The sequence below is a fragment of the Alligator sinensis genome, unplaced genomic scaffold, assembly GCF_000455745.1.
Source record: "Alligator sinensis unplaced genomic scaffold, ASM45574v1 scaffold629_1, whole genome shotgun sequence".
Classification (NCBI taxonomy): domain Eukaryota; kingdom Metazoa; phylum Chordata; order Crocodylia; family Alligatoridae; genus Alligator; species Alligator sinensis.
The window spans coordinates 147,297-160,858 of NW_005843123.1; the positions used below are offsets into that span (position 1 = coordinate 147,297).

The 13,562-nt window shown below is 46.6% G+C and overlaps 1 protein-coding gene across 1 annotated transcript in view; it reads left to right on the top strand.

The window, feature by feature from the left end:
- The window catches only part of TTBK1 (tau tubulin kinase 1), a 288,592-nt gene that overhangs the window by 114,912 nt on the left and 160,118 nt on the right, over positions 1–13,562 (top strand). The window contains exons 4-5 of the mRNA XM_025193892.1: positions 2,169–2,242; positions 6,790–6,930. Coding sequence (XP_025049677.1) covers positions 2,169–2,242; positions 6,790–6,930 — 215 coding nt within the window. The remainder of the gene's footprint in view (positions 1–2,168; positions 2,243–6,789; positions 6,931–13,562) is intronic.

Here is a 13,562-nt window from a genome sequence, read left to right on the forward strand (position 1 = left end):
TGCTCACTGTGGCCTCCTGGTGCCTCAGTCAGCATCTGCACATGTGGTTTGTATCTACAGGTACTAGAACACGGCACATTAGATTAATCTACTGTGCAGTAATTGCTGCACACATGTAAATGGTGACACTTTACTGTGAATTAGATTAGGCTAATCTAATGTGCAGTAAAGTGCCTCATGTAGATGCATCCCTTGAATCCCAAAGCTCGTTTGGGGCCAGCAGTATTTCCAAACAAATCCCTAGCAGTACAGGTGAGATCCAGAGAAGTTCTGTATACCTGGGATATCATGGAAACATAAAAGCAGATCCTTTGTATTTGAGATCTCTAACATGACCTCAGTGGCAGAAGGAGGCTGGAGGATGCATGATTATTGAGTAAGAACAAAATAGACTCCCTGTCAAAGAGGCCATTTGATTGCCAGCTCTTGTTTTCCTCCAAGTAGTGGTTACTGCCAAAGAGAACAACTGATTGCCAGTCTTTGCTGCCTTTCACAGTGAAATGCAACGCCACTTAAATCATGCTCTTCCACAAAAGGTGCACTTGAAGATGAGTCTGGTGAGAGAGAAACAATAACCCTTGTATGTTCATGTGGTACAGTTAGCAATGATCATGACATAAGTGACCTAAACAGTGGGGGCATTTAAAGCAAAGACAAAAAACTACCTGAAAAGGAGGAATTTCCCTTAACTCAGATGCATTCTGGGAACAAGCACCTTTCTTCCTAAGGGAGGGTCTTGTGCTTTTGCGGGGAGGGGACAGTTTCAGTGGTGGTATCATACCTGCTGTTTTCTATTGCCTGGCATTAGAAAATGAGTTAGTGCCGTGGTTCCTTTCTCTAGACAACATACCATATGCATGTTCTGGCTGGAATGTCTGAAAATTCTGACAGTCCCCTGAATCAGACAGCAGGGATTTGGACCCATCACTTGGAGGATTAATGGGATAGATCACTGGCCCAGCCTTTGCAGGGTAATGAGCCAAGATTTCTGCCTTGTCAAGGGTTGCAGGTTGTCAGTACAGTAGGGCCTCCTGGCTGGTGCGGATAGTGGTTGCAGCCTTGGTGAGTTGTGGAAGAAATCACTCATGAATGCTCTAAACAAACATCTTTATATTAGTTCCCTACTTACGCTTTTTATACTGGTATTGCATTCGTTCTTAGTCTTCTGAGGTGAATGATCCAAGTCCTGTCAGATGGGGTAAATTTTGGCTGTGTAGACCTTTTTTCATAAAGACTGGTGAGCACTGTCACAACCCAAAGTTGTGGTTTTTTTTGTTTGTGTGTGCTTCGGCACTGCTAAATTATGTTCCCGCTAAATTGCAGCTCTTTTGCACGGTGGAGTTTTCTGTTGTAATAGAGAACCCGCATGCAAGAGAGTATTTCCCGCCAGTTTTGTAGCCTTCTTTGCATGGTGCATTTCTTTTGCATTATAGTGATGTACGATGCAAAGGAGTTCCCGCCATTTGTATTAAGATTTCTGCCACATTATTGGCCAATCTTAATATAGGCACATGTGGCAGCTAGTTATTGGCTTGCTAGCCGTACAAAAGTCTTGGGTAGTTTCCGCCCAAGTAGGAGAGAGAGAAAGCACGTGGAGTTCGGGAAAAGAGCGTGAAGATTTCTAAGCGCTGCTGATCCCTACGAACCCAGCTTTTTCCTTAAGAGGGCAACAGAGGTTTAATTTGCCGAACCCACGGAGCTTCAACAACTCCGGGGAACCTATTTACCGAACCCTCGGAGCCTTAACAACTCCAGGGCCAATAACCTGTAGCCTCTCCCCGTCGTCGATCGCAACCCTAGACGTATCCCTATCCTATGGACCCAATTTTCGAACCCACGGAGTCTTAACAGCTCCGGGGGACCTGGGAACCGAACAAAACCCACGGAGATTCAGCTGCTCTGTGGGAGAGAATTGTCAAACCCGCGGAGCCTAAACCACTCCGGGGTCAAAGAACCGAGTTTGTCAGAGTCCTCCAATGAGGATTCAAGCAGAGCTGCGCCTGGAAAGCTGTCCAGCCTACACCACGACCACATTGGGTGTAAGTAAATAATCTTTTCAATCCACCATTACGCCTCTGTAACTGATGCCCCCGAGATCGGGAGCCGGCCCGCACAAGCACAAGACGGTTATAGTTGCTTATGTTCTATATGTTTGTGTTTTCCTGCAGGGAAAGACCATGTCTGTAGATTTATTGGCTGTGGAAGGAATGAGAAATTTAACTACGTGGTCATGCAGCTTCAGGTGAGTTTTGCTTCTCTTAACTGTTGCAAATATAGCTGAAAGCCTAATATTTTTTTCCAAAATAACTAATGAAATCCCAATATGCTGGGCAATGAGGATGAAGGTTGGGGAGAGGCTGTAGAAGTGTGTTTTTTCTCTTGCATATAGAAACTAGTTGAATGAGAGAGAGAGAGATGTTTTAATGCCTTTGGGCACATCTAAGCTACTGTCTATACTACACAGCAGTAGCGACTGATCTCAGCTGTTCTGTGTATTAGTAGCTGCTTCTTCAGCAATCCCTCACAGTTGAGAATGTTTGTCTTCCATGATTGTCTTATCTGTGTCTGAAGATGGTTGATGCAGCCTATCCAGGATTGACAGACCCTACTGCAACTCAGACATGTATTTCTATGTGGGGTGGGTGGTGCAAGATTTTTCATTTCGTCCATGACACGCTGTTTCTGCTGCTCCTGGTTTTCCATCTTCTGTTCTTGTCATGAGGTTTCAAAGTACTGAGATCCCTGCAGCAGACTCTTCCTCCATTTGGGGTGGTCCTGGGTGATTGTGTCCCTTGAGTTGACATCGATGTTGCATTTTTTCAAGTTGGCTTTGAGGATGTCCCTGAAGCACGTTTTTTGCCCTCCTCTTGAGCGTACACCTTGGCTGAGCTGGGAGAATAAAACTTGCTTTGGGAGTCTGGAGTCACTCAGTACTCATGGTGTTTGCTTTCAGGAGGACTATAACATTGGTGTCTCTCTTCTCACTGGATTTGAAGGATCTTCTGCAGGCAGCATTGATGGTAATTCTCCAACAACTTTAGATGTCTCTTGTACATTGTCCAAGTCTCAGCTCCGTACAGCAAGTGGGGATCATGACTAGTTGATAAACCATGAGCTTGGTTTCGGATCTCATGTTGTGATCTTCGAACACTCATTTCTTCAGGCGTTCAAAGGCCACACTTGCGTATTTGAGATGATGTTGGATTTCTTTGTTAGTGTCAGCCTTCTGCAACAGATGAAATCTGAGATACAGGAAATACTCCGCATTCTCCAGAGTCCCACCATGGATCTGGATTACCAGACCTGGAGACTGTTCATTAGGAGCTTGTTGGTGGAGGACCTTAGTCTTCTGAATTTTGAGTATCAGTCCCACTTCCTTGTATGCCTCAGTAAAGGAGGCATGAGAAGACCTGTGCCATCAGGCTGGGCCATCTCTGTGCCTCCACACGGTGCTCCTGCCACTTTAGCTGGGAGCAGCACATGGAGGCACAGAGTCAGAGTCCCGCAAGGCAGTCCATGTGTCCCCATTCCCCTCCCTCTTCCCCCCCGCCCCGCTGTTCTTACCTCAGTTTCAACTCTTGGATGAGGGAGAGCTGGGGAACAGCCACAGGGGTGCCAGGGCAAAAGTCTCTGCTTGCCCAAAGCTTCTGGTCTCCAAAAGCTTCTGGGGTTGGGAGCGGAGCAGGGTGGGCCAGGTTGGGGTTGGGTTGATTGCAGCACAACCAGAGCCCCTAGCTGCTTGCTACTGCAGCTGGCGCTTTGTGCTGCCGATGCCTTGTCGGCTTTCTGACAGGCAGCCACCAGCAGGTAATAATTGCCTAAATTTTAGAGGGGCCCCACGGGCCAGATAAAATGGCCTGTGGGCTCTATTTTGCCTGCTACTGGTCTAAACAGTAGTTCATAACACCAACAAAAGTCCATAGCACAAACAGCTAATTCCTCAGTGCTAGGTTCCTAGTCTAGTACTGCCTGCCCCACTTAAGGGCCAGACTGGCACTGAATGTGGAAGAGTGAGTCCTGGACTTTACTCTTGGAGAGGGGGATATGTAACAGTGTGATCTGGCCCTTTAAATGGGCAGCCAGCCCTGAGGTAGACGCCCACCTATGGGTGATTAGCTTGCAATTTAAAATCCCAAGAGAGGAGAAAGAGTTGGACCTGGGGAAGGAACAGTTTGCAGCTAGGAGGCAGACTGAAACCAGAAGGAGCTCACTTCTAGGAAGGGCCAGACCTAAAAGTGCCCTCTCCTGACACCCAAAGAAAGGCCAAAGGTTTTGCTTTATAGTTTCATAGATTCATAGATGCTAGGGTTGGAAGGGACCTCAACAGATCATTGAGTCCGACCCCCTGCCTAAGCAGGAAAAAGTGCTGGGGTCAGATGACCCCAGCCAGATGCCTATCCAGCCTTCTCTTAAAGACCCCTAAGTTAGAGCACCACCTCCCTTGGAAGCCCATTCCAAATTTTGGCCACCCTTACTGTGAAGAAGTTTTTCCTGATATCTAGCCTAAATCTGCTTTCTGTCACTTTATGATCATTGTTCCTTGTTACCCCAAGAGGTGCCCTGGTGAACAGAGCATCTCCGATCCCTTGCTGCATCCCCCTAATGAATTTGCAGGTGGCCAGAAGATCATCTCTCAGTCTTCTCTTGTGAAGGATGAAGAGGTCCAGGTCCCTCAGTCTCTCCTCATAGGGCTTGTCCTGTAAGCCTGTAACCATATGAGTGGCCCTCCTCTAGACCCTGTAGAGTCTATCAACATCCTTCTTGAAGTATGGCACGCAAAACTGGATGCAGTACTCCAACTGCAATCTGACAAATGCCGCATAGAGGGGAAGTATCACTTTCTTGGTTCTATTTGTCTTGCATCTGCTGATGCATGATAAAGTGTGGTTAGCTTTGCTGATGAGTTCATCACACTGACAAGTTGTGTTCATCTTGGAGTCGACTATGACTCCAAGATCCCTTTCTGCTTCTGTGCTGCTGAGAGGGTCACTTCCCAGCCAGTAGGTGTGGGCCCACAAGGTTACTTGCTTGTGTGTTTGAGTCAGGGATTATTGTTTGTGTTCTGGGGTTTGACTGAAGGGCTTCCAGGGGATCACAGCCAGGTGGTGAGGCTGTAGACTCTCAAGCTTGCTTATGAACTGTTGTTTCAACTGACTGAGGGATTCGTAGTGCAGCAAAGCCCGCCTGCATGGGAGCAGGAGCACCAGCCTGTTTATAGGCCCCCATAATGATGCACTTTCTGGTAGCATTTATATCTATTCCCAGCTTTACCCCAGTAGCATTTTTTTTTATTATTCTTACCAAAAATGATTTGACTCAACCAATTCTGTTTTATACCTCCCTTGTTATCTCTTTCCAGTCTATCACATCACTAATGTAATGTACTACCCTACCACTTTTACCTTTATTTCTGTCTTTCCTGTACAAAACACAACCTCTAATACTTGCATCTCAGTCATGGTTGCTAGTCCAGCATGTTTAAATTATCCATGTTTCATCTGGTCTTCATGTTCTCACTAGGAGATCCAGGCTTTCCATATCTGCTCTATGCTACTGCATCAGCTATTATAACAATTATTTGAATTTAGGAGAAAATATCCCCAATGCCTACATTCTTGGATCATATGTCCATAAAGGACTGCTCTGATAATCTAGTATGGACAGTACAACTTGGCTTTCCATGCTAGAATTTCAGAAGGCACCTGCTTCCTTATGTTTATAGTCTTTTTGAAGAATATCCCCTGCCATCATTTATTGCCACTGAGTTGTCGATATAGAAAGAGTTGGGGAGGATGAAAGAGGTGACAGCAGTGGAGCGAGTAGGACAATTACTATTGGGTACATAATGAATGAGAAGGGAAAGTGAGTCAAGGATGAGGAAAGGAGAGGAAATATATGAATGAAGAGAAGGGACAAAGAGTGGAATGGATGGAGTGGAAGACCCAGGGGTTTGTGACATCTGGTGGGCACTTATTCCATCCACAGGAGAACAATTAGAGACCATTCAGATGACTCATCAAGGCCTATGACTCAGGATTCACTTACATGCTCAGATGAGTATAATTTAATGGACATCGTTCATAATTTTGCTAAACAGGCAGCCTTGATTCAGATTCTGAAGTTACCATGTCTCTTGGGATTTGACATACCCTTGGAAAAAGTTCTTTTTCTGGGTTAAAAAACAACAGTAAAAAAATATCACTCTTGCAACTGTACATCTGGCCCACTTAACATAAAACTTACTGTTGCATGGCCTTGCTCTCATCCTTCTATGAAGATTAAAAACCAGGTGGGTGACTGTGTTGGAGAACTCATGTGGAGTTAATTAAAAAAGTAATTAATGGCTGACAGGTGCTTGAGGTATTTACCTTATTTCTGATGTCTGACCTTCTTTGTGGACTTTCTCTCAGTAGAATGGACAGTAGTTGTTCTCATTTCAGCCTGTTTTCAGCACTTCAAAGCAGGTGTGTGTGTGTGTGTGTGTGTGTGTGTGTGTGTGTGTGTGTGTAAAATGAAGCTTGTATGGCTGCTCTTCGTGCTATACCTTTTTGATGATAAATAAACAGGATCTTTAAGTTTCCAAAGCTGTCAGTCTGCACCTCAAGTAACATGTTGAAAATTAAAAGAAAATATTGTTTGTTCATACAAGAAATAAAAATGGGTGTGATTTTATGGATTCTACTTTCACTGGAGTCTGCCTTTTGTCAAACTTTGTGGCTGTCAAGTGTTGTCTGTCCACACATGGATAACATGCAGTGCAATTGGTATAAGTTGTATTAACTGTTTCAGGGCCGGAATCTTGCAGACCTCAGAAGAAGTCAGCCCCGAGGGACTTTTACATTGAGCACAACCCTTCGATTAGGCAAGCAGATTCTAGAATCTATAGAAGCCATTCACTCAGTGGGATTCCTACACCGGGACATCAAGCCTGTACGTAGTTTCAGAATTGTTTTCTTTTTTCTATCTCTAATGGTTGAGTTGGCATGGTTATCCTGGTGACTGAGACACGAACAGTCTCTGTAGAAGCTTTTAGATCTTCTCCAGCCAATATGTGCAACAGTGGGAGAGTGTTATACTAGTTTTGTAAGTCCAAAAATTGCAGTGTTATGACCTCCAGTCCTCTAGGTACATAACAAGCTGCTTCCCTGTTGGCTGAGGCTACTCCAGAAAGGATTTTGGCTGTGGTGTCAGACCTGCCCCAGTCGATCAGATTGGTGGAGTAGATGGGCTTTGAGACTTTGGTGTTAAGCATGTGTTAAGCAGCTGAAGAAAGAGTGATTGGAAGGGGTGGGGCATAATAGCAGTTTTCAAATATTTGAGAGGTGCCATAAAGAAGGAGAACAACTGTTCTCCTGTGCTGCAGAGGGAAGGATACAAAGCAATGGTTTTAAATTTCAGCAAAATTAATTTAGATCTCATAAAATACCTCCTTACTGTTGGAACAGGAAAGTACTGGAGCAGAGTACCCAGGAACTTTCTGCAGTTTCTTTCACTGGAGGTTTTCAAGAGGAGGTTGAATAAGCATTTGCTAGGGATAGCTTAGGAATAGCATTCCTGTAGGGGTTTGGACCAGATGAGGTCTCTTTCAGTTGTATGAGTCTATGATTCTAGGTTGATAAAGATTAACTTGCAGTATGCTCTGTCATTTCAATAAAGGTCTCGCAATGTAATTGTCTTTGCTAAAGAATTCTCCCCCTTTTCCTTCCAAAGCCAGTATTTAACAAAATAGAGTAGTTCCATGTAGTACAAGTGAAATGCAGGAAAGACAGATAAGAGGTAAAGTTAAACCTGTGTTAGTTTCAGGAGGGTGAATCTGTTCTAGACTCAGACCAGAAAAAACAATGAGCTTGTGGGCTGCTGGCCTGTCCAGTCAGCTATGCAAGAGTAATACCACACCTAGAGTTTTCTCAGAGCTTTGCCTTTCATTCACATAAAATCTAGAAACACAAATTCCATATCACTCATCCCTTCTTCCAAATCTGGGGTCTTCTCCAGGGGCCTGTCTATACCTTGCCAATTTCGACTGTATTAGCCAACTGCCTGGAAGTCAAATCTTCCTCCAGCACTTTCTTCAGGAGTTTGTAGCTGTTTCACTCCTGACCCCCAGGCTTCCTGTTATAGCATCCCTGCAGTTTTCCTCCTGTAGAGCAATATGCTGCATGTTGCCCTTATCGGAGCAGCCTGAGGGCCTTGTCATATGGGACACTTACTATGTGTTGAATCTGTGGAACGTTATGTGGTATTAAATGTGTTCAGAGCAGTCACATAGTAATATTTACTACGGCTCTGACATGAACAGTTCACATTCTGCCATTAGAGGGCTGGTGAACAGGACTCCCTGCATGCCATGCTGGAGCAACTTTTTCCTGTATTTCCAACAGTGACCAAAACCAGCCCAGCATAGACAAAAGCGTTGATTGGCTGACTGTTTTGCTGTGCTGAGAATGCAAATTTCAATCCCTCCTTGGCCTAGCACAGGATATTTAAGCCCTTCTTGGGAGATGACAAGTGGCATAACTGAGCAAATCCTTGCCTTGACCACTCTATAATCCACAGGTACTCCGTGTTTCAGAGGTGCAAGGCTCTACTTCGAGGGCCGTGATGCTGCTGTGGGCATCATGCTTGATCTCTTGAGGAGTACAGCATGATGGCATGCAAGCTGGGGTGCTGCAGGCCTGATTACCTTTTGCCTGTGTTGGGCACTACCAGTGAACTTGGACTGGTGGGAGCACCTCATACTTGGAACCTGGAGAGAAAAACAGTGGTGGTGAACTTTAGGATGGTCCTGTGGCACCTTCATTAACCTTTGCACTGAGGTGCCCCTCTGCTCCAGTGCCAGGACATTGGGTGTCAATGTCCAGTGTCCACTGAGACATATGGCCCTGATAATTTGGAAGTTGGTGAACACTGACAGCTTCCATTCTTTTGCCAACCAGTTCAGCATGGGTCAGACAACAGTGATGGTGACTGTGCACAAAGTGTGTAACACCATGCTTGAAGAGCTAGTGCCTTGGTTCATCTGGCTCAGGAACCTGCAGGAAGTCATCACTATGTTTGAACAACAGAGTTCCTGAACTGTGTGGGGGCCATTGATGGGACCCACATAGCCATTCTGTACCTTGCCTGTCCATACCTTGGATTACTTAAATTGTAAGATGTTATTTTCAAGAATACTCCAGGAGTTGTGGCCTACTAGAGGTACTTCACTAATATCAGTGTTGAGTGTTTGGGCTGGGTACAAGTTGCCTGTGTATTCAGGAAATCTGGTTTGCTGGAAATGAGGGAGTGCCTGACATTCCAACTATGGATTTGGGTAAGCTGACCATTCCCCGACTTATTGGTGATCTGGCCTACCCACTGCTCATGAAATCATATACTGGCCAGCTGGGCATCAGGAAGGAATTTCGTTAATTATTAGATGAGCAGTTGTTGGATGGTCGTGGAATGTACCTTTGGCACCTAAAGGCATGCTGGAGGTCCTCAGGGTTCCATTATGAATTTAAGCTGAGGGACATTCCCAACTTTGTGGCCACCACCTGCATCCTCCCCAAAATATGTGAGGTGAGGGGGGAAGCCTCTCTGGAAACTGGATCAGCTTCAGATGGACCCACAACAGTGGAAGCCTTTGGCACTTTGGAAGGCCAACTTCAGTGAGCTCAGGAGATTAGTTAGCGTGGGTCTGAGGGGTAATAATGTTGGTGAGTTGGGAGTCCAGGAAGGGTGGGAGTTCCTCAAGGGACTGATCCTGCAGGCACAAAGGGGTACCATCCCAGTACACATAAAGGGAGGCAAAAGAGAGAAGAAACCCTTTTGACTGAGCAGGGAAATCCAGGAGAGCCTACAGGGGAAAAGAGAGGCTTACAGGCATTGGAAGCAGGGGACAGCCACCAAGGAGGAGTATACCTACTTGGCTCGCACTTGCAGGGAAGCAGTGAGGAAGGCCAAAGCAGAAACATAACTCAGGTTGGCAACTAAGATTAAGGGTAACAAAAAGACCTTCTTTAAGTACATAGGGAGCAAGAAGAAGGTGCAGGGTAACATAGGGCCACTACAGGATGGACTAGGGCAACTCGTAACAGATAGGATGGAGAAAACTGAGCTCTTCAGTGATTTATTTCCATCTGTGCTCCTGGTCCAGGAAAAAAAACACACCACCCAATGCGACTTTCGTCTGGCTTGAGAGAGATACCAGTCCATCAGTGATTCGTGCTGACCTGGTGAAGGGGTACTTGGAGGGGTTGAACGTATTTAAGTCTGCAGGACCCGATGATCTTCACCCAAGGGTACTAAAGGAATTGGCCAGTGTCATAACGAAACCACTGACGCAACTGTTTGAGAGCTCGTGGCACTCAGGACAGGTCCTGGATGACTGGAAAAGGGCCAATGTGGTCCCTATTTTCAAGAAGGGGAGGAAGGAGGACCCGGGTAATTTTAGGCCAGTTAGCCTCACCTCTATTCCTGACAAGACCTTAGAAAAAATCATTAAGGATCACATATGTGGGGGGCCAGCAGATAATACAATGTTAAGGGGCAACCAGCATGGGTTTATAGCAGGCAAATCCTGCCTGACTAACCTGGTTTCTTTTTATGACCAGGTCACAAAGTGCTTAGATCCAGGAGTAGAGGTAGATGTTACTTATTTGGATTTTAAAAAGGCTTTTGACACAATGTCACACCCAATTCTTACAAGTAAACTAAGTAGCTGTGACGTGGATTTTTTCACAGTCAGGTGGGTGGAAAACTGGCTCATGGGATGCACCCAGAGAGTGGTGGTGGATGGGTCAGTTTCTACCTGGAGAGATGTGGGCAGTGGTGTCCCCCAAGGCTCTGTCCTTAGACCAGTACTTTTCAATATCTTTATCAGCGATCTGGATGAGGGTGTAGAAAGCACTCTGTCCAGATTCACAGACGACACCAAACTATGGGGTATAGTAAACACTCTAGAGGGTAGGGAGCAAATTTAGGCAGATTTGGACAGACTGGGGAAGTGGGCGGATCAAATAGGATGCAGTTTAACAAAGATAAGTGCAAAGTGCTGCACCTGGGGAGAAAAAAAATCACCAATAAACTTATAGACTGGGAAGTACCATTCTATGTAGCATAGCAGTGGAAAGAGATCTCAGAGTCATAGTTGACACAAAAATGAACATGAGTTGCCAGTGTGATGCAGTAATAAGTAAAGCTAGCCACACTCTGTCTTGCATTGGTCGGTGCATTGCGAGCAGGTCTAGGAAGGTGATACTTCCCCGCCTTGTGGCATTGGTGAGGCTGCAACTGGAGTACTGTGTCCAGTTTTGGGCGCTGCACTTCAAGTGGGATGTGGATAACCTGGAAAGGACTCAGAGGAAGGCTACTGGTATGATTGAGGGCCTGCAGGTAGGACCCTTTGAAGACAGATTGAGGGACCTGAATCTCTTCAGCCTCTGCAAGTGAAAGCTGAGAGGTGATCTCGTGGCTGTCTACAAACTCATCGTGGGAGTCAGCAGGGAATATGGGATACTCTGTTTACCAGGGCACCCCTTGGAGTTACTGGAAATAATGGCCATAAACTGAAGGAGAGTAGATTTAGATTGGACATCAGGAAGAAATTCTTTACATTGAGGGTTGCCAAAATATAGAATGGACTTCCAATGCAGGTGATGCTTTCTAGGCCTGCTCAAAGTGGCTAGTATTAACTTTGGATTCGGCTGATTTGGGGGACAGTGATTTGATTTGGTGATTCGAATCACTGTCCCGCATAGATTTGGCTGAATCTGATTTGGAGATTTGGCCGCTGCTGCCAGGCAGGGGGACGATCCCTGTTGCTCCCCACTGCCCCGCGCTGTGTGGGGGGCTCTGCCACAAGCCCCCAGAGCCCTGAGGCCAATACAGCAGCTGGTGAGTGGGGGCTTTTTTTTTTTTAAAGGGCTGAGAGCTGGGGCCATGGGGGAGGGGGACCTGGGAGAGAGGGCAGATCCCCCCACACAGTGGGGGGCAGTGGGGGGCAGTGGGGATCACCCCCCTGCCTGGCAGCAACCAGTGAGTATGGGCTTTTTTTTAAAGAGCTGGGGGTTGGGAAAGCAGGTGGGAGTCGGGTGGTACTCAGGGGGGCTGGGGGAGCAGGCAGGGGATGGGGTTTGTCTAGAGTCCCCCCATGGTCCCGTTCCCTCTCCTGTGGCCCCCCCCTCCCCCGCCCCTTACTTATCAGCACATAGTCCGGGCCCAGCTCCCTGCAGCAGCAAGCGGGGACTGCTCAAATCAATGAAGCTTTCCGAATCTTTTCCAAATTTGTTAGGAGAGCTTTGAATTGATTTGGACCTTTTAATTGGTTTCCTGATTCTATTCGGATTCAGAGATTTGGCTGCTGAATTGGGCTGAATCTCCTCCAAATCAAATCAGCACCCGAAGCTTCACACAGCCCTAGTGCTTTCCCTTACCTTGGAAGTATTCAAGAGGAGATTAGACAAGCACCTGGATGGGTCATTTGACCACAGTGCTGTTTCCTGCCCAGAGCAGGGGGTCAGATTTGATAATCTAATAGGTCCTTTCCGACCCTAGAAATCTATTAAATCTATGGATGGTCTGAAGTGGTGCTTCTGGCTGAGTATCTGGGACAGGAACACCACCAGGCTATTCTGATCAGGGAAGCTTGAGTGGACTACTTTCTGGGATAGGTAGGAGGGAGTTCAGGGGGTACCTAGGAGCAATTGTGAACTCTTCATTCACCACTCTGTACCTCTTAATGTGCTTTTTTGAAACATCTCAGTAAACCTCTTTCATGCTAACTGTTGGGCTTAACACTCCCTGTTACGGAGGATTGGTGAGGGGGAAACTGGAGGGGGAGGCCGAGGAATGGGAGCGTTGGAACACTCATGGGGGAAATGGGGTCCTGTGTTGGGAGTTTGAGAGGGCTGGCTCAGAGTGAGAAACTGTGGCATGGGCCGCTGGGTGGGTTGGGGTTGTGAACAACTCAAGTTGATCCCTGTACAGGAAACATAACTGTGGAAGCTTTATTTTTTCAAATAAACTGTGCAAACCACAGTAAATATGCATTGAGCTAAATGTGCTGTGGGGTGGTTTTGGGTCCATCCAGATCCCATATCTACAGGTCTCCCTGATGGCTGAGAGGGTTGCTGGGGGTGCTGTGGCATGGAAGCATGCCTGCTCCCAGTCTGAGCAAGACGACTCCAAGGAGCTTGATAGTCATATCTATATCTCCATGGGTGGATCTGACTCCATACTACTGGCAGCATTGGGAATCTAGGTGGGGGCAAATAGCACCAGGGTCCAATCTCCCGTCTCATCATCAAAGTTCAATGACCTTTTTGTGATGCTGTCTCCCTGCTGCTGGGTTTCAGGCACCTGGAAGTGTGGTGGTATTCCCCATCACCCCAGGGAAATGAAAGGATGCATCTGCCATGCTGTTTGACAGATCTGGTGTTCTGATCTCCACTTCCTGGTGTCCATGCCAGGGAGTGCAAGGCCCCAGCCAGTGAGGGCAGCTGAAGTACAAAGAGATGTGCACCCACGATGCTTGGCCAGCCTCCACTTGCTCCTACTGACCAGTTGCTGTCCAGGGAAGG